Source organism: Phalacrocorax aristotelis, chromosome 2, assembly GCF_949628215.1.
Source record: "Phalacrocorax aristotelis chromosome 2, bGulAri2.1, whole genome shotgun sequence".
Classification (NCBI taxonomy): Eukaryota; Metazoa; Chordata; class Aves; order Suliformes; family Phalacrocoracidae; genus Phalacrocorax; species Phalacrocorax aristotelis.
In genome coordinates, this window is record NC_134277.1 from 64,405,357 (window position 1) to 64,430,997 (window position 25,641).

The 25,641-nt window shown below is 39.9% G+C and overlaps 1 protein-coding gene and 1 long non-coding RNA gene across 4 annotated transcripts in view; both read right to left on the reverse strand.

The window, feature by feature from the left end:
* The window catches only part of ATP9B (ATPase phospholipid transporting 9B (putative)), a 176,513-nt gene extending 151,389 nt beyond the window's left edge, over nucleotides 1-25,124 (reverse strand). The window contains exons 1-2 of one of the 3 annotated variants that reach the window (XM_075083873.1): nucleotides 24,959-25,119; nucleotides 8,614-8,787 (exon numbers count right to left, since the gene is read on the reverse strand). In XM_075083873.1, the coding sequence (XP_074939974.1) occupies nucleotides 8,614-8,787; nucleotides 24,959-25,053 (269 nt within the window). In that variant the 5' untranslated portion in view covers nucleotides 25,054-25,119. Of the gene's footprint in view, nucleotides 1-8,613; nucleotides 8,788-24,958 lie in introns of all 3 variants that reach the window. The other 2 variants (XM_075083875.1, XM_075083874.1) reach the window with 2 other exon arrangements.
* On the reverse strand, nucleotides 21,875-24,471 carry LOC142052956 (uncharacterized). Its single transcript, XR_012659039.1, has 2 exons — nucleotides 24,385-24,471; nucleotides 21,875-22,701 (listed from the first exon to the last, which is right to left on the reverse strand). It is a non-coding gene; the product is annotated as an uncharacterized LOC142052956 (long non-coding RNA).
* Nucleotides 25,125-25,641: the final 517 nt, after the last annotated feature.

The following is a 25,641-nucleotide window of genomic DNA, read 5'->3' on the forward strand; positions in this document are numbered from 1 at the left end:
CACAGGTTCAAAAATTTCTAGTTAATACAAAAGCCTGCATTAGCAGTGACTACATTCTCCCACTGTTAAATAATTACCTTATCCATCATACCTTACAGTCCTTTGGCTAAACTCTTTATCTTGTATTACTGATACTCAAATTATGCTAGTGATTAAAGAGGAAATAATACTTTTGTTAGTTAGAAAATGTCAACAGCTTTGTGTACAATTACCACATAATTTGTAAATCATAGTTTCCTCCGTAAGACTGCCTATAACAGACATAACAGGGAAGCATACCTAATGCCACACTGTCAAATGTTTTCAACCAAAAAAACCAACTATGTAAACGCACTTCAGTTCACAGGAGAAAGGAAGAGCATCCTTGCCTAACCAACTTACAAATCTACTGAAGAGGGTTTAAACTATGGACAGGATAAACAGAGCTCCCAGCCACCTTCAAACAACTGCAGTTTGGACAAGGATACAGGAATGATGGGATGAGATCACAACGTAGTAGGAACAAAAGGCTGACAAAAAGAATGATCCCACTGAGCCTCAGCAGACTATGTACTAACAACAGTAAAACAAGAAACAAACATGGATGTGACAACTCACATAATATAATCAGCCTAAGACTTGCTAGGACAGGGGCAGATTATTAATGCAGATGAGTACAGGTGGTTTGGAAAGAACTGGTAGTGTGCAAAGAAAACCAGGTTTGCCATACACTGTAAATACTTGTTTTACAGTCCCGTATGTTAAAGGTGAATTTATCTGCATTTTTTAATACTGGGGGGAAGCGCCTTAATCATGTTGGGAGTCTGGTTTAGGCATCAGGAGACAATCAGGAAGACTGAGGAGACAGGCATTCCAGTGAGCACCTACCACAGCCAAAGCACAGACCTAGCTGGTCACAGTGGATTTCAGCTACATCAGCAGGTGAAGTTGAAGATGAAGTTATACATTTTCCAGTGAGGGTTTTTAATATACTGACAATATTTTTGATGCAGACAAAAAAAGTAACCATTAGGAAGCTCTTACAAATTGTATTCAAACCAGGTGAAAGGATTTTGCTGATAACAGGAGGGGGAAATTATGATCCAGCCACCTCAGCATTGTTTCCTGGATGAATTCTGCACAGTCAACCTATTTTGTATATATTGGTACCCACCTGAAAGAAAACAGAAAGCCATAACCAACGCTGATGTATCAAGAGCTATTTCTACAATGGAACTAATTTCCCTCTGAGAAGAGCCAGATGCTTGAGAATACATGTCCTGTCTTGACTGCTGGGGCTTTGAGAACCCTGATGTAGTGAAAGATGTCCCTGCCCATGGATGGGAAGGTTGGACTAGACTATCTTTAAAGGTCTCTTCCAACCAAATCGTTCTATGATTCTATGTCTCTAAGAAAACAGCTCGGAAGATATTTCTCATAATGGAAGTAAGGAACATATTATTGGAACAGACGCATTTGGAAAAATCATAATTGCAGAGTAGCTTGTTGTAAGACCAAAATAACTTCAGTGAAGTTCTGCACAGCTTTATCTAGAACTTAATGGGTGACTAATGAATACAAAAAGTTAGAAGAGACAGGAATACATGCAAAGAGGAGATCAGATTTCAAAGCTGTCTTGACAGATTGGAAAAACTACCTGGAAGAGACAGAATGCAGTTCAACAAGCAAAAGCGCAACATAGTATGTTTACACAAAAATAATTAACTATGCAAATACTGAATTGGCACAGAGTTAGTAGATGGCAGCTCAGAAGAGAAGGACTGTTACTGCATGAGAACGATATACATGTGCAAAAAAAACCCCCATGTATCTGGTCAGCATGGACAGCCATACTGCTAGCAAGTCATGAATGTATTCTTTTTCCTCCACCCAGTGCTAGCAAGATCTCAGCTGGCTTACAATACCATTTTGAATACCAAATTTCAATAGGCCTACTGAGAAAACAAAGATCACATGCAAGAGCAACAAAACAATTACAGGTCTAGAACGTAGGGCAGGATTGTCTACTAGATACACTGAAAGAAACAGAGTTGCTCAGAGAACACCCAGTGTGGACCTAATATGGTTTCAAGTATGTAAGAAACAGCTGCAAAGAGGAAAACAACAATTATTCTCTAGGTCCACAATGATTACGTAATGATCAACTTCAACTGTGGCAAATAAATAAGGGGGGACAGACAGAGACATTGAGTAAATGCTTCTAACAAGTAGGGTGGAAAGAAACACTTAAGGAGGCTGGAATTGCTACTACTGCAGGTCTCTAAGATCTGGTTAGATAAGACATAAGCAATAGGTGTAGTTCATCCTGTACAGACAAGGAATCAACTGGATGACCTCTTCAAGTCCTTTCCTATTCTGTTTTGACACAATTACAGAGTCACGGTGCACACAAATATGCAGGGAAGGAAGGCTGATAGCTTACATCAACACAGTCCCACTTAAAATATTCTTGTTTATAGCCTACATTATCCCAGGACTGTTACAAAACTAATTTTGCCGAAGAACTAACAGAATTCAAAGTTGCAGGCTCTTTTTAGAGAAAACTAAGTTATGCAATAGTAAAATCATTCAAAGTAACATTGACTTTGTTATGTAAATACCACTACACCAATACTCACAAGCTGACATCTAAAACACTTCCATTTTAAATGCTAGATTCTTAAGATACTCTCCCTGAAGCTTTCTCTATGGGATGGATACCAATTTGGTTTGAGCCTATATAAACATGCATTTTATTTTTTGTTACAACTATAAGCAACCTTTACCTATCACTTTTAAATAGTGACAAAGAATTATTCTATTGTAAAAATTGTAACAGTATTAGTTTGACATTCAAAATTCAGCCATACTATTTAGCAACGTACAAATCAGAAAAATCAAGTTCCCTTGATCATTACTTAAATGTATCTTTAAAGCAACACGAACAGCAGTCTTTCTATGTCATGGTTCCACAATCAGTTTAATGGCTGTGAACCTATCCTGCTGCTGCTGAAACAGCTAGGACCACCCTCCTCCCATAACAAAGGTGTGGATTCTTGCCCCTTCCCTTGTGCTGACAACTACTCACGCAACTGCATGGGTAAACCGGACCCGCAAATAAAAAGGTGGCCTATTTTCAATGAGATCCACCCCTGATCTTTAAAACCTGTAAAACTGTAAAAATAGTTGAAACAATGCAGGCTACATGCTTGCAGGAGAAGGTGGAACGATTCCACTCAGTGCCAGCTTGGATTTACACTTGATAAAACTGCTCATGGAATGAAAGCTTTCAACATATTAGTTTCCAGGGCAGAGGGGGTGGAGAAGACAAATACGAATGGAAGAGACAGCTTACCTGTTAGCAGAGTAAGAAGTGTCAAGACAGATCTGTAGCAAAGAAGTTCCAAGGAAAATAATTTTTTCCGAGGAAAGTGAACAAGCATGACAGCTTCTGTCTACAAGCCCACAGACAGAAAATTTCTGACAGCCTTTGAAATCCTGTACTGCTTAAATCAGTTTTTTAATTCCAACTGTAAACAGACTGATCACTTGACTAGGCACACTCTCTTTTGTAGAATAATTTCCTCAGACACTGATGACTTTTCTATTGCTAAAATTAAACATTTGACTAAACCAACTGAATTATACTGCCTTCTTTGCCACGGAGTCTCCCCTTCTTGAAACTACTTTTTTCCACTACAGATCAACAGAGAAGCTGAAACAGATGCCATAATGAGCATTAGTTTAGCAAATGCCATAAAGCAGACACAAGAATGATGTCTCACTGGGAAACAACTGTGATACTTTTGGTAAAAGGGATTTGGCGATCACAGAGCTAACAACACTCAAGTTCTCAGATGCAAGATGATCTCAGATGATGGAAATATTACAGGTTATGCCCAAATCAGTATCGTAATGGTTCAGATGAGTTTTACTACCTTAAAAGTAAAAAATCCATCAGATTCTGCTATTTACAGTTTCAGCAGTGATCACTGTTATATCACAGGAAGAATAAGAGGTGGACATGCTGGCTTCAGAAATCCTAATCAATTTACATTAATTCAGATTTTTAAGAACAGTGAAGTCTACCTGATATTTTTGAAACTTAGATTACCAACACCCAACAGATACTGTTCTCAAATTAACATTCTCCAATACAGAAACTATTTTTGTGCAAGGCTGTAGACCCTTTCATGGGCTTTTTGTACCCACTAAATTTGTGTGAAGCAAACATCAGGAGATAAGTCAGAATAGCATTCTCCAAACTTCAAATATCCTAAGAACATAATGTAAAATGTAGCATGCTCAAGACACTTTAGATTTTCCTGAATTTTTTTATGTAAAACCACACCTTATGCTATAGATTCAGCGATTAAAGATCACATTCTTGTTTATTAATTTAAGCATTTATTTCAAATGCCCTTGCCTAGAAAATTCAACACATGCACAGAAAGCTTTTTTTCTTAAGCTAGCAATAAGCCATGTTGCCTGTATCAATACAACAGATTGTATATATGAAGAAATGAACTAACTGATAAAAGAACTTTAAGATGTATCTATTAAATGGCTTTCACCAACCTGCTCCGTAACCTACTGTTTTTATTTGAAGGAACAATAACTACAAGTCTTCATATTAGTAACTGATAATGTATTAAAAAAAACACACGACCTGGAGTAATTGTTAAATAAGAACCCTTAACTTTTTCATAAATACAGCGTATCTCTCCAAGTCAAAAGCTAAAGTAAAAGTCTCAACTGACTCTGCAGCTCTAATAATAAAGGCTTTTTTTATTTTCTCTTTTCATTACTTTTATCCTACAAGCTTAACTGCCAGTATCTTTCACAAAACAGCATTTTCATCAGAATGGAAAGATAATATAAAAGCTCTATATTGTCTGCAAGGGTCAGCTTTTCCTTATTAGGTTTTAAGTAGCAGAAACGAGTTCTGCAAAGAAAACATACTGTAATTATTGTACTCAACAGGTAGCTTCAGTAATCAGGCCAAAAGCAACACAGTGGTCATGTCATTCTTAAAAGATCAGCATTTTCCCATGCTTCTGCATAACAAATGCGTTGCAGATTAATTGAAAGCGTACAGGCCATCTTAGAGCCCAAATTAATCCGAGCATTTGATATCCCCTTCACTTCATATGGAAATGCCATTCAATGGCACCATTTTCATAGGGACAAAGTGTTTTTTGATAACAAGTGGAATGTAAATCTCATGAGAAAGAAATCAATCCAGCCCAAAGAACTCCAGAGTATTGATCTACATGCATTATAATTTCACAAGCTTGAAGAGAATTTGTAAGTTAAAGGGGAAATGATTACAGCCACAAAACAGCTGCTATATCACAAAGTTTTCTTTTAACTGTGCTATGAAAGCAAGAAATAAGCAGTTTCTGAAGTTAAAAAGTTATATTGGTTGAATTAAGTCTTCAGTCTGTTCAAAATCAAAGACAACATTTGATTTAATTATGATTTTTTTTCTTGCAAATGTAAAAACTGTTCCGAGCTGCAGATTTGTAAATAAAGTCCACGCCATTCAGTTCCGACCAAGTCTATTGTTTAAACAGAAGTTAAAAGCTGAATAAAGGATTTTTACAAAATCAATTTTAATGTACAGTGAACTTTGTCAAACCTTCCATATTGGCTCCTCCCAAAAGGGTGAAAGTAACAGTTTGTGATGTAGCAACAAAAATCTACAGAATATAAAATTTTAAAGCTGCAAGGTAAGAAATGGAAAACATCCTCTCACAAAAATGAGATTAATCTTAATGCACCATAGACAGAAAAAAACCTGGTGGGTATGGGGGGTTTTGTTTGTTTGCAACAAGTGATTCTGAACACAAATACAATTGTGTTTGTCACTGAGAGCACAAAAGAAATCAGGGACCCCCTGAGCTCAGCTCCAGATAGAAGCCTGGTCTTTTATTGTGTTCATCTTTTCGTCACAGCTTTGAGAAATTTACAATTTAGTTTAAAGTACAAAAGGAAGTTCTGGATGTGGAAGTTGATATTTCAACCTCACCCAGTCTCAGGTATGAGATACTAATTTCCATAAAAACAGTGAAATTTTAAATTCTATTCAACTGAACACGTTTCAGACTGCTATGCTATATTTAATCCCATATTACACTTAAAAGAATACAGTTTGCCTTCTGGAAATATGTTTCAGTTGTTTGCATAACATATATAATCCAACATCAACACATGTGAAAATTTTTTTCTCACATGTTCCTTTCCATTTTAGATGTGAAGGCATCAACACCCAATTCTATCCCAAACTGATACTTTACCCCACATAAAAAACAGTGTAACTCATTCTAATATACAGTGTAAGTAATAACTGCATGTACGACAATACAGTAGCCTCCAGATTTCCCGTAAGATCTTTTGCATTGTCCTAGGCAACTTTATGAACTGCAAATATGCATTTCAAAAACACTAGTATTTTCATTCATAAATATTTATTATCATGAGAAGCCATCAAAAAGAATAACACTGACTGCACATCCCTGACTTATCAGTAACAAAGCCTCAGTGGTGCTCTCAGCCCAGAAGAAACCTCCCTATCACCATGGCGGGTACTTAGTCACTCAGAAGTGCTCACCCAAGCTGAGGTTTCTATCCAGCCTGACTGGATGAGTAGATAAGATACCACGGGATTCACCTTCCTTCCAGCTAATTTTCTGTATCTCCTCTAATCAGATGTCTGCACCTTTCTTGTGGGAATATCCTCTGCTTGCTAATACCCTACTGGAATTTCAAGCTTCTGCTAGGATCTGGTGGCTGTCTTTTTTTTTTTTTTTAAATAGAGATTTTATGTTTTCCAGGAAAAATAAATATTACCTGCTATGATGTTCTGTTATAGAAAACACTAATTGTGATTAAAATGCCTCCAGGTATAAATACATGACAGAATGGACTCTTTATTGTATTCACATTCAGTTGAGGAAGTCAGCAAAGCAGAAGTCATACTCCTCTAAGGCCTCTTTCTTAGTGAGGGCTTTTCTTTTACACATGTACATTAGCAGTAAAATATGTATAACATGTAGCAAAATAATTAATAAATAATGCAATTTCCTTGCTCTTTTCATTCCCAAAAATCCATCACAAATATGGCTCAAGTATTTTAATTAGTACGTTCCAATAAGTAAGTTTGAAAGTTTCCTGGCTTGGGCTCTTAAAGTGAGATGTACTAATCAATCTTAAAAAGCAAGCAAGAACATGAAATTTTGGAATCCCCAGCTTTAGTGACTCTTTCTTGAGATATTCTCTTACGATTATTAATTAGTTCCAACATACACTCATCTTGCCTCTATCCAGACACTGTAAATTCTCTGTCGGGGCAACTATACAGTGCAGTCTTTGATGGTCTACCTGTTTTCATGAAACTTAAACGAATGTAATCACAGTAACTAATACTCACTTAAACAGCTGAACTCACCTAAAGTATATTGTTTGAAAGGTATCTCAGTTATAAGATATGTCCAAAAGATTAACAGCCTTTTTGAAGACTTTAAAATGTTTTTTAGAAAATACAATGGCAGTTCTGTAACAGAAACATGGCTTCCAAAAATCATTTACATATACGAATGCTGCTTCTGTACTTTGCTATCTTGCTTTCTTCCTGCTACTTTCTAAACACTCCCTATAATAAAATCAATAATCCATGAGTTCTTGTTAAATCATTACAGAACAAGAAATCAACACAGATTATATTTTTCTGCAAATAGTAAAGCTGTGTAACAAAATTAGTTCAAAACTAAAGGTGCACAAATACAGCTTTGCTTAGGTAAAACAGTATCAGGCCTGTTGGAATTTATTAAGTGCCATGAAAACCACCTGCGAAGACTTCCATCTAAATCAATTCTAAAATCATCTGCCAAAAAAAGCATTCACCATTTAAGTTCACTGAAAATGCTCCACTCACTTCACCTGACTGATACTCAGAGTTCATCATTCAAGATAAAACACCCTATGATTCTTAATCATCCTCATAACAATTTCTGTATTTAGAAATTTACTAGCAATTCATTACAAAGTTACTATTCCATGGCAACTGCATGCAGCAGTTTAGCACAAAACATTTCTGAATAAGAACCAAATCACAAGAACTAACTCCAGCTGTAATTCACTCCAAGACCACCAGGGACACGTATTCTTTAACCTTTAAAGCTGAAGTGTTAACTAATCATTAGCTGATGAATTTGCTTTTTCTTTTCAGCAACATCAATAAAATTTATATATTATCAACTTAACACACTAATGCCCTCCAGAGAAGAAGAAAGTTCTAACCCCTCTACCCTGATGTGGTTTTTGGTACAAGTGAGCACCAGGCTTATATGCCATATTATGGACCTCAGACTAGTAAAAGTTTAGTACATGTTCTCTTTTAAAAACCTCTCTTTCTTGCAAGCCAGCAGAGCAGAGGAGAACTGCACAGCAGCCGCTCTTCAGAACTTTTTTTATTAATTGCTCATAATGTAATAAGGAAAATGCAGGCAACACAATCAAAAGGTACGTGACAAGCGAAACATTGTGTTCCCATACTCTGCACTTATCACAAAATATACATTTACTATTTACTTAATTTAATAGTTTAATGAAAAGTACTAGTATGCAACAAACCTAGTGCAAAGGAACTTCCATCCACCACAGATAAACCATTCTAAGCCTCTTCTTCTCTGAGAAATTCTGGCTCTTGGTAGAGTATGGTAATCACTCTCATCATTTTCAAAGCCTTCTTCTGACATCATTAGTGGCATTTCATCCAAATGAGAGGACTCATCTTCCACTTGGTACCTGGCAAAATGAAATAAAAACACTAAAAAAATAGCCTATACATCATTTTTTATTACCGAGGAATCTCCTAAAGTAACAAGTTATTTTTTGCCATATGGAATTTTATTAGAGAGATATTTTCATCCAAACATCTTGTGTATTTGTGCTAACACATCAACAAGAAATTCTGATTTGAGTTATAAATGTGTAATACAGCAAAAAGGCCTGTAATTGTTGCCAATCACAGCATAAATTATTCTAGTGAAATTCTTGTTTTTTATAGAATTTGTACATACAGAGCTGCAACTTCATAATTTTCAAAGGATTCTTTAAAAGATCTTTTTAAACAGAATTTACTTGGCAAAGCTTATAGCAGATCCAAATGAGTTTTCATGGAAGTACAGACTTCAGATTTCCACTGAGCTGCTTCAACTTATTTTCCTGATGTCTATTTCTGGGTGCACAGTCCCTCCATTTGAGCCACACTTTCTACATAACTCATCAGTATCTTAGTTTTATTTAATTACTAAAACATTATAGTTACATTTTTATAATTCTACACAAAAACATTCAGTGAGTCAAAACAGGTTTGCCTGTGGGACCTATGGAAAAAACACTAAACTAACAAAGCTCCTTTCCTCTCCAGAAACTATTCTCCACTTCAATTTTACATTTCTGGAATGCTTTTTATGCCAAGAAAATTCCATTAAGTGCATCTACCTTGAAATTATTCTTCACTACTCCCAGTGCAGGAAAAAATCCTAGAACTTAGGAGGGAAAAGAAAAAAAACCACCAAGAAAAAGGATTGAGTCACCAAAAAATACGAGTGTTTGGCACAGAATTAGTAAGCTTGATTTTTATGAAGCTGTATTATATAGTCATCTCTTACAATGTGCATCCCGGAACTGTCCCATTTTCCCCACAGCAACCTAAAAACAATCTATATAAAAATAGCAATTAACGAAACCAAAAATCCATTTCCCTTATGTGAGAGAGCAGCTGAAGTGCATGGAACTCTGCCTGGGGATGGATGAGGAGCCAGCTGAGAGCTTCTGGGTTAGGATTACAGAGAGAACAGGTAACACTAACATAGTGGGTGTCTGCTACACACCGCCTGAACATGAAGAACACACAGATCAGTGAAGCCTTTTACAGACAGACAGAAGCAGCCTCACATTCACAGGCCCTGGTCTTCATGGGGGACCTTCCACGACCCTGATATCTGCTGGAGGGACAAAACAAAAGGACTGCCTGGAAGAATCCCATGGGATAAGGTCTTGGAGGGAAGAGGTGCCAAAAAAAGCTGGTTAGCATTCAAGGATCAGCTCCTCCAAGATCAAGAGATTTCTATCCCAATGAATGGAAGTTGGGCAAAAATGCCAGGAGGCCTGACTGGATGAAGGAGCTCCTGTCCAAACCCAGACACAAAAAGAAAGCGCACAGAGGGAAGAAGTAAGGATGGGTAACCTGAGAGGAATACAAAAACATTGTCCAAGCATCCAGGGACAAAGCTAGAAAAGCCATAGCCCAAGTGGAATTGCATCAGGCCATGGATGTCAAAGACAAGTCATCTGCAAGTACATAGGTAACAAAAGGAAGACTAGGGATAATGTGGGCTCATTGATAAATGACATAGGAGATGGAGAAGGCTGAGATAGTGAATGCTTTCTTTGCCTCAGCCTTTACTAGCAAGACTGGTTTTCAGTAGTCCCAGGTCTCAGAGACCAGAGGGAAAGGCTGGAGCAAGGAAGATGAGGATAAGGTCAGGGAACATTTAAGCAAACTATATATATATAAACCTATGGGCCCTGAGAGGATGCACCCAGGAGTGCTGAGGGAGCTGGCTGATGTCATTGAAAGGCTACTTTTGATATTCTTTGATCAACCATGGCAACTGGGAGAAGTGACTGGAGACTGGAGGAAAGCAAATATCACTCCTATCATCAAGAAGGGCAGGAAGGAGGACCCAGGGAACTACAGGCCTGTTAGACTCACCGTGATCCCTGGGAAGGCCACGGACATCCTGGCAACCATTTCCAGGCAAAAAACAAGAAAATCATCAGTAGTTGGCATGGCTTCACCATAGGGCAGTCATGCTTGACCAACTTGATAAACTTCTACAATGAAATAACTGGTCTGGTACATGAGGGGAGAGCAGTGGATTGTGTCTACTTGGACTTCAGTAAGGCCTTTGATACTGTCTCCCATAAAGTCTTCATAGACAAGCTGTCAGTGCAGTGGATGGATGAGCAGACAGTGAGGTGGACTGAAAACTGGCTGAACAGCAAGACCCAGAGGGTGGTCATCCGTGCTGCAAAGTCTAGTTGGAGGCCACTACCTAGCAGCGTACCCCTAGGGTTAATACTGGGTCCACTCCTGTTTAAGATCTCTGTTAGTGATCTTAATGATGAGGCAGAGTGCACCCTCAGTGAGTTTGCAGGTGACACAAAACTGGAATGACTGTCTGATAGGCCAGATTTGTGCTGGATGGCAGCAAGCCTACTTGACAGGCTGGAGAAATGGGTTGACAGGACCCTCAGGAACCTCAGCAAGAAGTGTAAAGTCCTGCACCTGATGAGGAACAATCCCATGCACCAGTATATGCTGGGGGCCACCCAGCTGGAAAGGAGCTTGGCAGAAAAGAACCTGGGGATGCTGCTGGACACAAGGCTGAACACAAGCCAGTGATGTGACCTTGCCGCAGAGAAAGCTACTGGTACCTTGGGCTGCGTTAGGCAAAATATTGCCAGCAGGTCAAGGGAGGAGATCCTTACCCTCTGCTCAGCAGTGGTGAAGCCACACACTAGACTCCTGTATGCGGTTCTGGGCTACTCAGTACAAGAGAGACATGCCCATACTGGAGAGATTCTAATGAAGGGCCATGAAGATGATTAAGGGACTCAAGTATCTCTCCTGAGGAAAGGCTGAGCGCACTGAGACTGTTCAGCCTGTAGAAGATAAGGCATGGGCAGGATCTTACTGACGTCTATAAATACTTTAAGGGAGGTTGCAAAGAAGACTGAGCCAAGCTCCCTTCAGTGGTAACCAATCACAGGACAAGAGGCAATGGGCTCAAAGTGAAATACAGGAGGTGCCATCTGAACATCAGAAAACACTTTTTTACCGTAAGGATGGCTGCACACTGGCAAGGGTTGTCCAGGGAGGTTGTGACATCTCCATCCTTGGAGATGTTTAAAAGCTGTCTGGGAATGATCCTGGGCAACCAGCTCTAGGTGGCCCTGCTTGAGCAGGGGGGAGTTCTGCCAATGCAGAACAGCACCCCGAGCAGTGTTCCATCCAAAATCTTGATAGATGAATCCAGTATTTTAAAAAGAAAGTAACATTACAAACACCAGGACTAAGCATGAAAAAGCACCATCACTGGATTTGCATTTTGTCAACTTACTGTATATTTAACACAAAAATCTGAAACCATCTCCTTTTCCCCTAGATCTTCTGTGCTGTGCCCTGTTGTATACGTGAACATATTAAAGCATTTACTAACCTTTTTAGATGCCAGGAAAGGAAGGGGGGGGAGAGATTGTATTGTAGTATTAGATTTATATGAAAAGGTATACCACATGTTTTACACTGGCTATGTAATAAAATTGGTATCAACACTGTTAAGAAGGAAAATCTAATAAGGAAGGAGAGGAAAAAAAAATCCAACCCCAAACCCACTATTGGTTAACCACTCATTAACTAGACACTTCTGGTTGGCAGGTGATGCTCTGATTTCTGCAACCTCCTTTGAATCACCTGGTATGGGACATCATTAAGGGATGTTAACTATGTGTTCAGACCAGATCAGAAAATAATGCATAACTAGGAATAATAATAGACACACACATCCCCCATCCCCACCAGCTGCAAGTCAACTGAGTATTGGAACCTTACGCATGTTAGACCTTGTGAAAAAAAATATTCACCTGTTTAAAATTATGCAAAAGCACAATCACACTGCAGAAAAGTTTCAAACTAAAAACTGCGTAAATTTGTTAGAAGTTACAAGTTTCCCAGAAAGTTAGTTATATGAAAACATGGCACAAAAAATGCTTTCTGAACTGTTACCACCAGTGCCCACTTCCAAAAAAATAAAGAAGTTTAAAACACACATGAAAAACTTGACCTTCACAAACAACATTGCTTGCAAAAAGCTGCATCTGATGTTTAGTTTAATATGGCAATCTGGCAATGTTTTGCATTCCCATTGCTATCAATGGTTTATTAAGAAAAAACACTATACAAAAAACTCTCTTGCCAAAACAGAGCAGTTATTACAGGTTAACACATATTATACTAAGTTGTATGGATTACTCTCAGAATAGACTAATTTTAACACTCGACAATAAAACCACTGCTTAGAAAAAATCTTAAGATGCTACTTTATGCTAAGACTTCCAGTAAGGCAGCCCTCCTGGTTAAATTTGCAAATTACATTATCGCAGTTTTAACATAGAGCTTTCTGTTGCATTGTGTTTTCCTTTTAGGCATCCAAACAATTAATAGTGTATTTGTAACACCAACCAGCGAACTCACAATCCACTAGCTCTACTGGAGTATACTGCAAGATATTGCAAAGTAACAGATCCCTTTTACTTCTGTACAAAGTGAACAAGCGTCTGATTGAGAAAATAATATCCTTTATATAAAAAGGTAACACAGCAAACATGGTTCAAGTCTTTCTTGAAGGAACATGATAATGCAAGAGTATTATGGGAGACAGACTTGGCTGAGAAACACCCAGGCATGCATAACATTTAAATCTACTCTTGTAAGTGTGGTAATACTTGCAGAGTACATTGATGTCCTAATCATAATTTCTTTAAGGTCTTTTTGCAGTTATGTTATAAACAAATATTCTTTCCATAATCAGTATCTACGTTTGCACTTTTAAATACGGAGCTTCTCCAAGCAGTGAAGATAATGAGCATAAGCACCATCATGTTTAGTAATCCTGACTTCAAAATACAGCCTCTGAACTGGCAAGCAATTTATTCTGTTTCAAAAGCAATTTTGCTATTGTGTTGGAAAATTGTACTTCAGTATTTAAAAACAATAAGATAATGAATAATGGATTTTTCATAACTAGGATGGGGACAAAAATCTTTATGTCTTTGTTACCTAGTATTTTTTCTGCACTTAATTGCTTGAAGTGCTGATTTTCCTTGAGTGACAAATCAATTAAGTATAATCCTAGAAACTTTTATTAAAATAGGAAAGCACTGAAAGCAGCATGAATAGAGAAGCCAGAGTGAAGACATCAAAACTCTCAGCATGAGTGCTACTACATCAGGTATGAAGACAACTATCTTGACAAAAAATATGGTTTCCTAAGGAAAAAGTAACATTAATATTAAACAACTTTCAACAAAATTTGACTGCTATTAGGAATATCATTTAACAGATTCAAGTGAAAGGAAACCATGTACAATAAATACTTTTAAATGAAATTTTGATATAAACATCTGCTGTGAAAATGATGCCTCAAGTCACCTGTACCTACATCATTCCACTTCGACAGGTGTTTGCCTGAGTAGATACGGCTGCAGAGTTCCATGGGTACCATAATTGGTAACGGAAACCATTTTAATTCATTAAAATCTAATCTGGCTACCTATTTAGATCCATAATTATTTCTGTATTTTCTGCCAGCTTTCGATTGTTCTACAAGAGCAATGTTCAAGGCTGCAGTAGGAAGGTGCAAGGGACAGGGCAATCATGACTGCATGTTTTGCTGGTTTTACTCAACAAATGCAGAAGCAGGATCTATGATGGATTTTTTCTATCTGCCTGCTTAAAAGACCCAGGTAGGACAGAAGCACTGTGTCAGATATTGCATAAATACTGTTTCCTTGTCGCCTATCACTTGTGCTATATACTATAATTCACAAGAAGGAAAAACAAAGTGCATGTCTTAAAGCAGTGTTTCTAAAATCTATTGAGTTAGGGAAAAGGAATGTGTGGCCACAAGTCTGTACAGGAATTGGACATAGGAGATGGCTGTGAGATGCAGAGTGGCATGGAAGGGAGGCAGCAGTGGAAAAAGTTCCAGCTGAGTATCTGAATAGACGAGCTGAGAAAGACCGGTTACTGGCAGCTGAGCTACCACCGCTTGCCACTGTGACCATGTCACATCCCACCAAGCACTGGCGATTTGGCTCAGTGGCTGCAATCAAATTTGGCTGTAATCAAATTACAACTACTTTTTTCAACTCTTCTGCATTTCTAAAGACCAGAAGTTACCTTCTTCCTCTAATTTCAAACACCTGTGTGCTTTACACAGCAGCAAATTCAGTCAAACTACAGAGCAATCATGTTGTTCCCAGATTGCAACAGAAGTGGGAAGTGGAAAAATCTTCTACAGGTAAGCACATGAAATCTAAAGATTTTCCTTTAACCTCTTCCTCCAAAACATAGAAAAACTATTTCAGAAGTTCTTACAATTGATTAGAGCTTGCCACTATTTGTCCCTAATTAGCTCTAGTTGTGCTAGTCTCTGAATCCAAGTCCTGGCCTAAAAAGAATAAAATAAAATACACACACAAACTAATCCTATTTCAAATTTATATGCATTATCAGGGACAGGTGTGTCAGATCTCTACATGTAAGACAACTCTAACCACAGTATTTCCACAGCTATAACAAAAAAAAACCACCCACACAACCAAACATTTGGACAGCTTTTAAGGAAGCTGAAGAATTGTAGACCTGAGCATTTATATCCAGTTTCAACAGTTAACTTTGCTTTTGTGTCCCTGTATAACAGGATCTTTAAAAACATATTAAAACACTCCCATCATAGTGCATGTTTATCTACCGGACAACAAAACAGACAGAAGAAAAAAATTCTTCAACTGTATGCAGGCAAGTTTATCACTAATTGTGTCACTGAGATGAATAATATTTACTGCAATAAGACCAAATAAATCAAGTTGTCCCCAGCCTTTTAAACAAATGGTGCAGAAAGATATTCTGGAAAAACACAAGGCAGCATTTTTGATCAACTACTGCAATAAAAAATAAAGAGCTGGCATTTTCTGCCATGTAGAACTAAGGGAAAAACCTTTACATCCGTTGAGATAAAGGTCTAAAAGCAGACTAGTTATTACCAAGGCAGCTCCCCTTCATCAGTAGCTTATCAAAAATTCCTTAAACTACAGGTTCCACCAGACACTTACATAAAGCAAATATTCTGAATGCTATTTGCCTTCTCTCTCCCCTAGCTCACACTTTCTAACCAGAGCTGTACACTGATGAAGCAAATTCAGAAGATCTGCATAATGAAGACTTCACGAAAAAAGCATCCATCCTTATTCCCCTTTGCTTACCTTACAAAACACTATGCATATCCTAATATAAGATTTTTTTCAACACATGACAAGATGAGGGAGTCTCTGTATTTAATGAATAGGTACCAGAAATATCTAAATACACAGCAGGACCTGAGGAAACTTCATCCACATTCACCAGAACCCTATTTTTAATTAGTAGAGTACGTCATTGATCGCAACAATGGGACCATTTTATCACTGTCACTGGGTATTGTTATTGACATTGTAGCCCAATCAATTGTTTTCTCTCCCTGTTCTTAACAACCCAAATGCCTGCCCAAGCAACACAAATCACTGTATTTAGATACTACAGATACAATCCAGGAAGTCATGCAAATATAGGGCAAAAATAAGAGCTTAAACATGAACCACCTTAGAAATACATTTACAAAGTTTATTCTACTGCATATGCAGTCATGTGTGCTCACTGCAAAAGACAGCATAAGCTTCAATAATAATGTGAAGTTCTCAAACATTTTTTTGCCTAGTGATTAAAATGCTTCAGACCAGGATAATTACTCTAAGAATAATCATGCTAAAGATTATAACTGCCTATAAACCTATCTTAGTGTGAGAGAGTATTATTAGTGCAGAAAAAACCATAAGGACATCTTTTTCTAAATACACAGTTCTAAGTAATGGTCAAGTGAAAGAACTGCAATTAATTACTGAAATCACTTAAAGTTCCTATGTCACCAAAATCTATGCCTGCAAAGTATTACAAACTACTTCTCAGGTATGACACCAATGAAAGAGTCATTGTAAGTAAAAATATTTTACAGTTGCTATCGTGAGCAGCTCTATATGGATGTGATATGGTTACCTGCATCATTAAATCGAAGACTGCTCTGAAAAGCAAAAGCCACAGAAACTAAAATAACAATGACAACACACACTGCATAAAAGCTCTGAAAACTTTAACATATGACAAGGTCATTTTTCAAAAATTATGCAAACTACTTTGACATGCCCCAGGCAAAAATCTCAGAATCTACACCTATCCTAAATCAGGTACCAGTCCCAAAAAGGAGTATTAATCTATGAATAAAGTCTTCAGCAAACAAAGCAATATGCAACCCAGGAATGTGAATGTGTGAATAACAGGCATAGAAAATACATTGAGGAGACAGGTAAAAAAAATTCACTGCTAACTTCTTTTTCTAAAAACTAGTGGTACTTCATAACTTGAAAGAGTCTTGGACCAACCATCATTATATAAATACAACAACCCAAGTACAAAGGTGCCACACAAACAACCCTGTTGGAAGAATCAGAATTAAGATATGGCATCTCAGATTCAGCCTAAAAATTACTCCGTGACAAAGTTCCAAACAGTGAATCTCTGTCCAAAACCACAATTCAGGAAAGGCAGAAGTAGGTCCTGTGAGACAGTGATTTTGTTTTGTTGTTGTTGTTGTTTTTTTAATGAAAAGAAACAAAATTTTGCTTTGCAAAAGACACAAACACTTTAAATCTCAGGTGAAGTCAGTAAAAAAGAGCAGGCCAACAGTTCTCCTGTAAAAAGAACAAAAGGACATGCATGATTGACCTACTTTGTAAGAATGGCATAACAGTACAAACAATTCTCCTAACTGCAGTTCTAGAGATTTCTTTGCACCACATTTGATCCTTTCCTCTTTATGCTAAAACAAAAGGTAGAGGAGTATTTGAATGGACATTTGAATATATCAGCGTAATAAACAGCTGTGTATTTTAACGCATTCTCCCTTCCATGACACTTCAGTGTCTGTATATTAGTAGCTGTAATGTAAAACATGTATCAGAAATACCACTTTTGATTGTTCAGAGTTCATGACACTTCTAGCAAGCATTGGCTGAATCTGTAACATTTGTAATTTTTGGTATCACAGTAACAACCAAGACATCTCACTTTGAGTTGCTACCCCCAGCAAAGAAACTTTCTGTTCTACAGAATAGTGGATTAGACTAATCCTTAACAGTGCATCCACTTAGTTGCCAGTTCTGTATGCATGTCACAGAGGGACAAAAAAAAACAACCACAAAAGACAGGGGCTCTGATTTAAATAAAGCATCGTAGGAACCAGGATGATGTTACGAGCTTTCTCCACAAGCATGTGCAAGTGTGCCAGTACACGTGCAGACAATTAACAAGCAGTACCCACTCCTGCACTCTTCCACAGTTGCTTATATTTTAGGAGTTTCTGTGACCACATCCCAAGTAGCAGGATAAACAGCATTTACAATGTTATTTCTACAAAAAATAACATTTACAGTTTATGCTTCTGGACTAAACAATTTCTTAGAATCACAGAATCATTAAGGTTGGAAAAGACCTCTAAGATCATCAAGTCCAACCGTCAACCCAACACCACCAGGCCTCCTAAACCATGTCCCAAAGTGCCATGTCTACATGTTTTTTGAACGCCTCCAGGCATGGTGAATCCAACACCTCTCTGGGCAGCCTCTTCCAATGCCTGAACACTCTTTCAGTAAAGAAATTTTTCCTAATACCCAATCTAAACCTCCCCTGATGCAACGTGAAGCCATTTCCTCTCGTCCTATCACTAGTAGCTTGAGAGAAGAGACCAACACCCACCTCGCTACAGCCTCCTTTCAGGTAGTTGTAGAAAGCAATAAAGTCCCCCCTCAGCCTCCTCTTCTCCAGGCTAAACAACCCCAGCTCCCTCAGCCGCTCCTCATAAGACCTGTTCTCCAGACCCTTCGCCAGCTTCATTGCCCTTCTCTGGACACGCTCCAGCACCTCAATGTCCTTCTTGTTCTGAAGGGCCCAAAACTGAACACAGCGTTTGAGGTGTGGCCTCACCAGTGCCGAGTACAGGGGCGCAACACCTTCCCTTCTCCTGCTGGCCACCCTATTCCTGCTACAAGCCAGGATGCTGTTGGCCTTCTCGGCCACCTGGGCATACTGCTGGCTCATGTTCAGGCAGATGTCAGCCAGCATCCCCTAGTCCTTTTCTGCCAGGCAGCTTTCCAGCCACTCTTCCCCAAGGCTGTAGCGTTGTATGGGGTTGTCGTGACCAAAGCGCAGGACCCGGCACTTGGCCTTATTAAACCTCATACAACTGACCTCGGCCTATCGATCCAGCCTGTCCCAGGTCCCTCTGCAGAGCCTTCCTACCCTCAAGCAGATCAACACTCCCACCCAACTTGGTGTCATCTGCAAACTTACGGGGGGTGCACCCAAACCCCTCATCCAGATCACTGATAAAAGATATTAAACAAGACTGGCCCCAACACTGAGCTGTGGGGAACCCTGCTCGTGACCGGCCGCCAACTGGATTTAGCTCCATTCACCACAGCTCTCTGGGTTTGGCCATCCAGCCAGTTTTTAACCCAGTGAAGAGTACACCCATCCAAGCCATGAGCCACCAGATTCTCTAGGAGGATGCTGTGGGAGACAGTATCAAAGGCTTTACTAAAGTCCAGGTAGATAACACCCACAGCCTTTCCCTCACCCACCAGGCAGGTCACCCTGTCATAGAAGGAGATCAGGGTGGTCAGGCAGGACCTGCCTTTCATGAAGCCATGCCGGCTGGGCCTGATCCTCTGGTTTTCCTGCACTTGCCTGGTGAGCTCACTCAAGATGATTTATTGCTTCTGGTCAAACCACAGATGTTTAAAGAAGTTATGTTACTTTGCAACAGCAGTTTTAAATGCTCAGAAGTAAACTAAGTTCTATCTTCCGAATGTTTTATCACATAATCTATATTAAAATTCAGATTAATATCAATATCGTCAATCCTTCAGATTCATCTGTCATTTTCAAACTCATTTTCAGGATGAAATACATAGAGTCATTCAATTAACAAGTGTGAAGGGGAGAAGAGCAGTCTAAAATGTAACCTGTAAAACTGCCCAGATGTTTTAAGAACTTTTGTTCTAAACATTCAGAAGTACCCAGGGAAAGAGATTCATAGGAACTAGCAACATTTTAGGAAAACTGTAAGAAATACCAAGTATAACTGCATACAACCCATGCAACAGTTAAACCCTAATGATACATATCAATGCTTGTTTTTTTGAACCATTACAGGCATTTTGCAAGGCTTTCCAGACACAGCTTATTTAGCTACAGCTAAATAAGTTATGAGCTTTCTATAAACACCGTTCTACAAGAGGTGTTAGGTGCTATTAGCTCTGATTGTTACATGGTCTCAACAAACAACAAAGTTATTTGGGTGAGTTTTTATTCTTTATTACTACACTTAAAATATCAAAAAGCTGGCATATAATTTGCCACTGGAATATGAAGAATAACATGAACTATGCGAATCACTAGTTCATGTGCTTCTAACAAACAACAGAAAGCAGGCGCCAGGTATCAAAGGATTTTAACAAAGGTCACTTTCAGCCAATGTTAGAAATTAAAGAAATAACAGAATTACTGTACATGCACCTAGTATTATCTGTTGACATTTGTACGGGGTCTTTTTTGGTGGCTCACTGTGAAACCTAGCCAAACACCTTGAGAAATCATAACAGCTTTCATTTAAATGAAAAGCATTACCACAGTAATACTACATGAGATCATCTTACTTTCTACGTAATATGAAAATTTGTGTGACATCTGTATCAGGGAAACATGTGAATTCTCAGCCAATTTTGAGATCTGCAGACTTCCATTCCATTTTGCCTAGAACATTTTTTTTTTCTGCATTATTCATATTTCACATGAAATAAGCTACAATCCACCAGTTGTTAAGCAACAAGTACGCTGCGTTTACCTGGACAAAGGATACATTATCCCATCATCGTGATCTTTTTTTCCTTCTTGTGTAATTTTTTTGCTAATGACATCATAGAATGAGAATTCAAAAATAACAGTGCAGCCAGTTGCCTTAAAATAGAGTTGCTCCATCAGTGAGCAAACCACAAAGACAAGCAACAGCAGTTGATCTGTTCCACAACTTGCCCTACTGTAACCACCTAATACAGCTAGTGTGGTCATTCGTAAGTACACCACTGTAACCCATGCTATGAATAACTGTGCAAGAGGATTCCTTCCAGTGAGGGAGCATTTTTCATTACATCACCTTTGAGTACCTGGAGTGTAACTGAATTTCAGTAATACTGTACACAGCTCAGGAGCCCCGATACCTCACACCTCAGCCAACACAAGCATACGCTGACAGCAGAAAGTGCAGGACACCTAAACAAACCAGGTACTTTGCTTATGGATAAACGAGGGTTAACTACTGTTTAACTCCTTATCAGCCTCAAAATTCCACCAGGCTTCTTGTTTTCCTTCCATCGACCTCACATGACAACACAGGCACAGCAGAATTAACTTCCTTCCTGTGTTTGGCAGTTGATTACTCTGGGCCTGCTGATGACAAATACAAGTCTAACATGAGAACAAACGTGTTAAGTCTCACTGCACATTTAAGGTGATCCTGGATGTTCTCTGGCTCTCTTGTCCTTTCACAATGTAAACAAAAAGCAGCAGCTATTTTTCCCTGTAGATAAGATACTTCGTGCTGAAGGACAAAGTGCTGAAACAAGTGCTGCATCAATTGTCCTTTTCCCCAAGCTTCCTACAATGATTCAAGCTGAATATACTAAACATTACCAAGGGGTTTTTTTTAATAATTTGAAGATGAGCAACCTTTTACTTCAAGATAGATTTCCCTAGCTTCCAACAGTAGCACACAAACAGTTCTCTGTTCACCTGAGGTAGAAGATGGTAGAAGATATAAAACCTGAATTTCTACTGCAAAAGTAGTAAGTTGCCCTTCAACATTAGAAATAAAAGCAGAACAGGATACATATGTTCATTGAACCATAGGTAACATTTAATATGCATTTTTAATTCTCTTTTTAAACAGGCCTTAACATATACAAAATGAAGATATAAAATACATTAATATTGTCATGTTTATATATGAAGTACATCCCGGGACATTTTGTGGCTCTTAACTGGCTACAATTTTATACAGAAGTGTACAGTCTCAGGTGGTATCATCAAAGCTTCTTCAGGTATGTGGGAAAAACATATTCCAGCTCTAAAATATGTGCTACCAGCCTGTCAAAATAATCTCAAAAACGTATTAAGAACAAACACTGCATGAGAAAGTCTTTGACCTTGCTGCAATGCAAGCTACAGCAACATCGGCAAAGACTCCTATAGACTGCTTAGCTCAAACAAAAGAAGTCATCCTACCAATTCGCTTGAGGCCACTAAAGGCTAGCAACTGATGAGTTGTATTAACTTATGTTGCACAGCAGCAAGGCAATCAATTTGAGTTAAAAAACATTACCAGACTGAAGTTAAGGTTCTGTATGTAAGACTTGCAAAGGACTGCAAATTCTTCACTGAAGAAATAATTCACAGCAAGTCAGAGACTCTTGAGGGCCCAGAAACCACAGTACTGGATTGACCCTGAGATACCAACTCTATTATATTTTAATCGCTGTTTTTTTCTAGACATCTTCGGAAGTATGCCCTTTCAGGCAAAATCCGCACGTGTATATGCATGTGACAACTTTCTGCATATCAGAGACCTCAGTGACTTCACTTCAACACTCTTATAAGTATCTGTAACATCAGGACCTTTGCTGCAGTTTCCACAGGAATGCAAGGCTTCTTCAAAGTCTGTGCTGAAGATAAAGATTAGAAAAGAAGGATGAATCATTCATAAAGACATAGGAGCTGTAGTTCAATTAAAAGCTTAGAGTCATAAGACTTATGAGTTGTAGTTCAACTATCTGCACTGCTGTATTTCCTCTTTAACTTTACACAAGACATCTGTGGTAGAACCTACACAAGCTTTCCCATGCTTTTGTTGCAGGTCTATAGGACACCTTCCAAAGTACACAACAGGTGCTCTCACAAGTCCAGGGCATGGGATTCTTGAGGGAGAATAACCAACCTACTCAACTCACCTTAAGAAAAATATAAAGAATTAAAGTGAGTGAAGAGTTTGGTATATCTAATAATAATATATATAATATTATATATTCTAACTCTCAGAGCTCAAAAGAGCAATTTATTTAATCAAGTGATCAAAATAAAGAAATATAATAAACATGCCTGTCAACTTCTAAAGGTTTTATAAACGTAAAAGTAATTGAACAAAAGTAATGAAAATCATAGATAATCATTTGTGTGGAGGATCAGTAAGTTAAATACATATCACCTGCACTTGAGAAACAGATTATGAAAGACCATAACTCTGAAAAGCTGTAATCTAAACTAGAAGGAATTTAATCCACAATCTTTGGAGGGTGATGTTGATCAAGCAAGACAGAGGGGAAGAAGCAGATCTATAATGGATTGGTAGCTCTTTGCTAGATCTTACAGCTTGCCAAATCTGCTTACAAAGCCAGATTTAAACAGTTTGTATAAATAACTGTAATTACTACCTGCAAACATACCTTCAATAAGCCTGTGTATCTGCGTGATTTATGAACTCAACCCATCATATCTATAGCATTTTTTCAAACCACCAGAACACCACTGGGTGACCTACAACAGAACTACCTGATGCCCTTTGTGGTCTGGATTAAGTTTTTGCCTACATAACCCTCCCCTTTCCCATTTTCTTCCAAAGCACAACACCTACTGAGAAGCTTACAGATTCCAGAAAGAGCTTCCCCTGCTTCAGTTGTCTGGGGAATGGGGATGCATGATGATAACACTGCCCTAACTCAAAAGAGAGAAAACTACTAGAAATTGTCAGACATGCCAGTATCAGAGAGATGGGGAAAACTACTACTGTGGTAGACTGTCCTACAAGCTCCTGAACGTTCATAAAAAGTATTTTTACCTCGCTTAAGAATCAAGACTCCGTAATTTAAGCCTAACTTATTTTGCACAGTTTTAAACCACCTTTTCTGTTAGTTATTCCATTCAGACAAAGAAATAAATACATTTTATTCATGATTAGACAGACTTATCACTGTATTTGAGTGATAACGACAGCACCAACTATTCTGTTTTTAGAAAGTCCATTTACTTCAGATCCTACAACTGCTCCCTCCAGTCCTTGCGTCCACAACCAGTGTTCTACAAAAAACAAGAGAAAATAAAAACCCTCAAACAACTAACTATAATTACATCCTCCACTGTAAAAGTGCTGTCCAACGGACATACCAGAATTTTGGAGCAGTTCTTCCTTGCTCGCAACAGTATACCTAGAAATTATTCAGAATAACGGCAAGCAAAGAAACTTTCCATCCTTGCCTGAAAGCTTAAATTTGATGACAGACCTTTAAACTGGCTTATTCAAGCCGCTTAAACCCCAGTATAACACATTTCAAGAAATGCGGAGTTATTTTAACCTTTACATTGAAGAACGCTCTCCCCGCTAACACACAGCGACTGCCTCACAGCGCACGTACTAACGACGCCCAAACAAGCCACCCAGCGCGGGCATCCCGCTCGGAAGTAAACTCCTGGCGGGGAAGGGGAGTCGGGCGGAGCGCCGGGGGCGCCCCGCGGGGCCGGGGGGCAGCGAAGGCCGCACCCGCGGGTGCCGCGGGGCTGCTGCGGGGAGCGGCAGGGCCGAGGCCGCCGGGAGCGCATCCTCCTCCCGCGGGGCCCTGCGGCACCACCCGCCGCCGCCACGGCCCGGCCCAGCCCCGCCGCGGGACGCGCCCCACCATGGGGACCGCCAGGACCGCGGAGGCCTGGACGAGCCGGGGGCTGCCGCCACCCTCCGCTCTCGGCCTACAGGGGGGCCGCCACCCCTTCCCGCCCTCCCCTGCGGGGACCGGGCAGGCGGTCCCGAAGCCCCGCAGGGCGATGGGGCTGGGCGAGGGGCACATGCCGCCCCGCCCGCCGTTACTGATGCGGGGCGGGGTGGCGGGGGGGGAGCCACCGCGCCGCTCCGCGCCGCCCCTGCCCTGTCCGTACCTGCTGTGCCTCTGCGGCGCGGCGGCGCTCGTGTAATAGGCCGCTCTCCGCTGGGTGCTACGCGGCACCGGGTGCAGCGGGATCTGGTCCGCCATCTTGGGGGCGCCCCCCTCCGCCTCCCGCCCGTGCGCTGCCCCTCTGCTTCCTCCTCCTCCTCCCCCCGCCCCGCCTCGCTCCCGCCGCCCGCGGGGTGCGGCCGGGACCCCTGACGTCACGGCCACCTCCAGCTGACGCCGGGAGGAAGGAAGCGCCAGTCGGGCGGGGCTTCGACATAAACAAGGAGGCGGGGCCCCGCGGAGGGGGCGGGGCGGTCGGTGACGGTTGGGACGCGCGCTTCGCGCGCTGCCCTGGGGTGCCGGCGGGTTGCGGCGGGGTGGGGTGACCCCAGCCCTCCTTAAGGTTGGTGGAAGTTAATTTTTCAGCTTCTGACGTACCAGAGGGGTGAGCCGTGACGAGGAAGAGCCGGTGGCTGCGCGGGTGGGATGCGCAGGTATGGTGGCACGGGGGATGCAGGCATTTCACAGGAACCCGACAGTTCAGGGGATGAACAGAAATTGCAGGGGATGAACAGAAATTGCAGGGGATGAACCCAAAAGTGGTTGTCCTCGGTGAGCCTGCAGATGCCTGCTATTTTTTAAGTTGATCTAGATAGGCTCCCCTTCTATCTCTTGGATGGCAAGGAC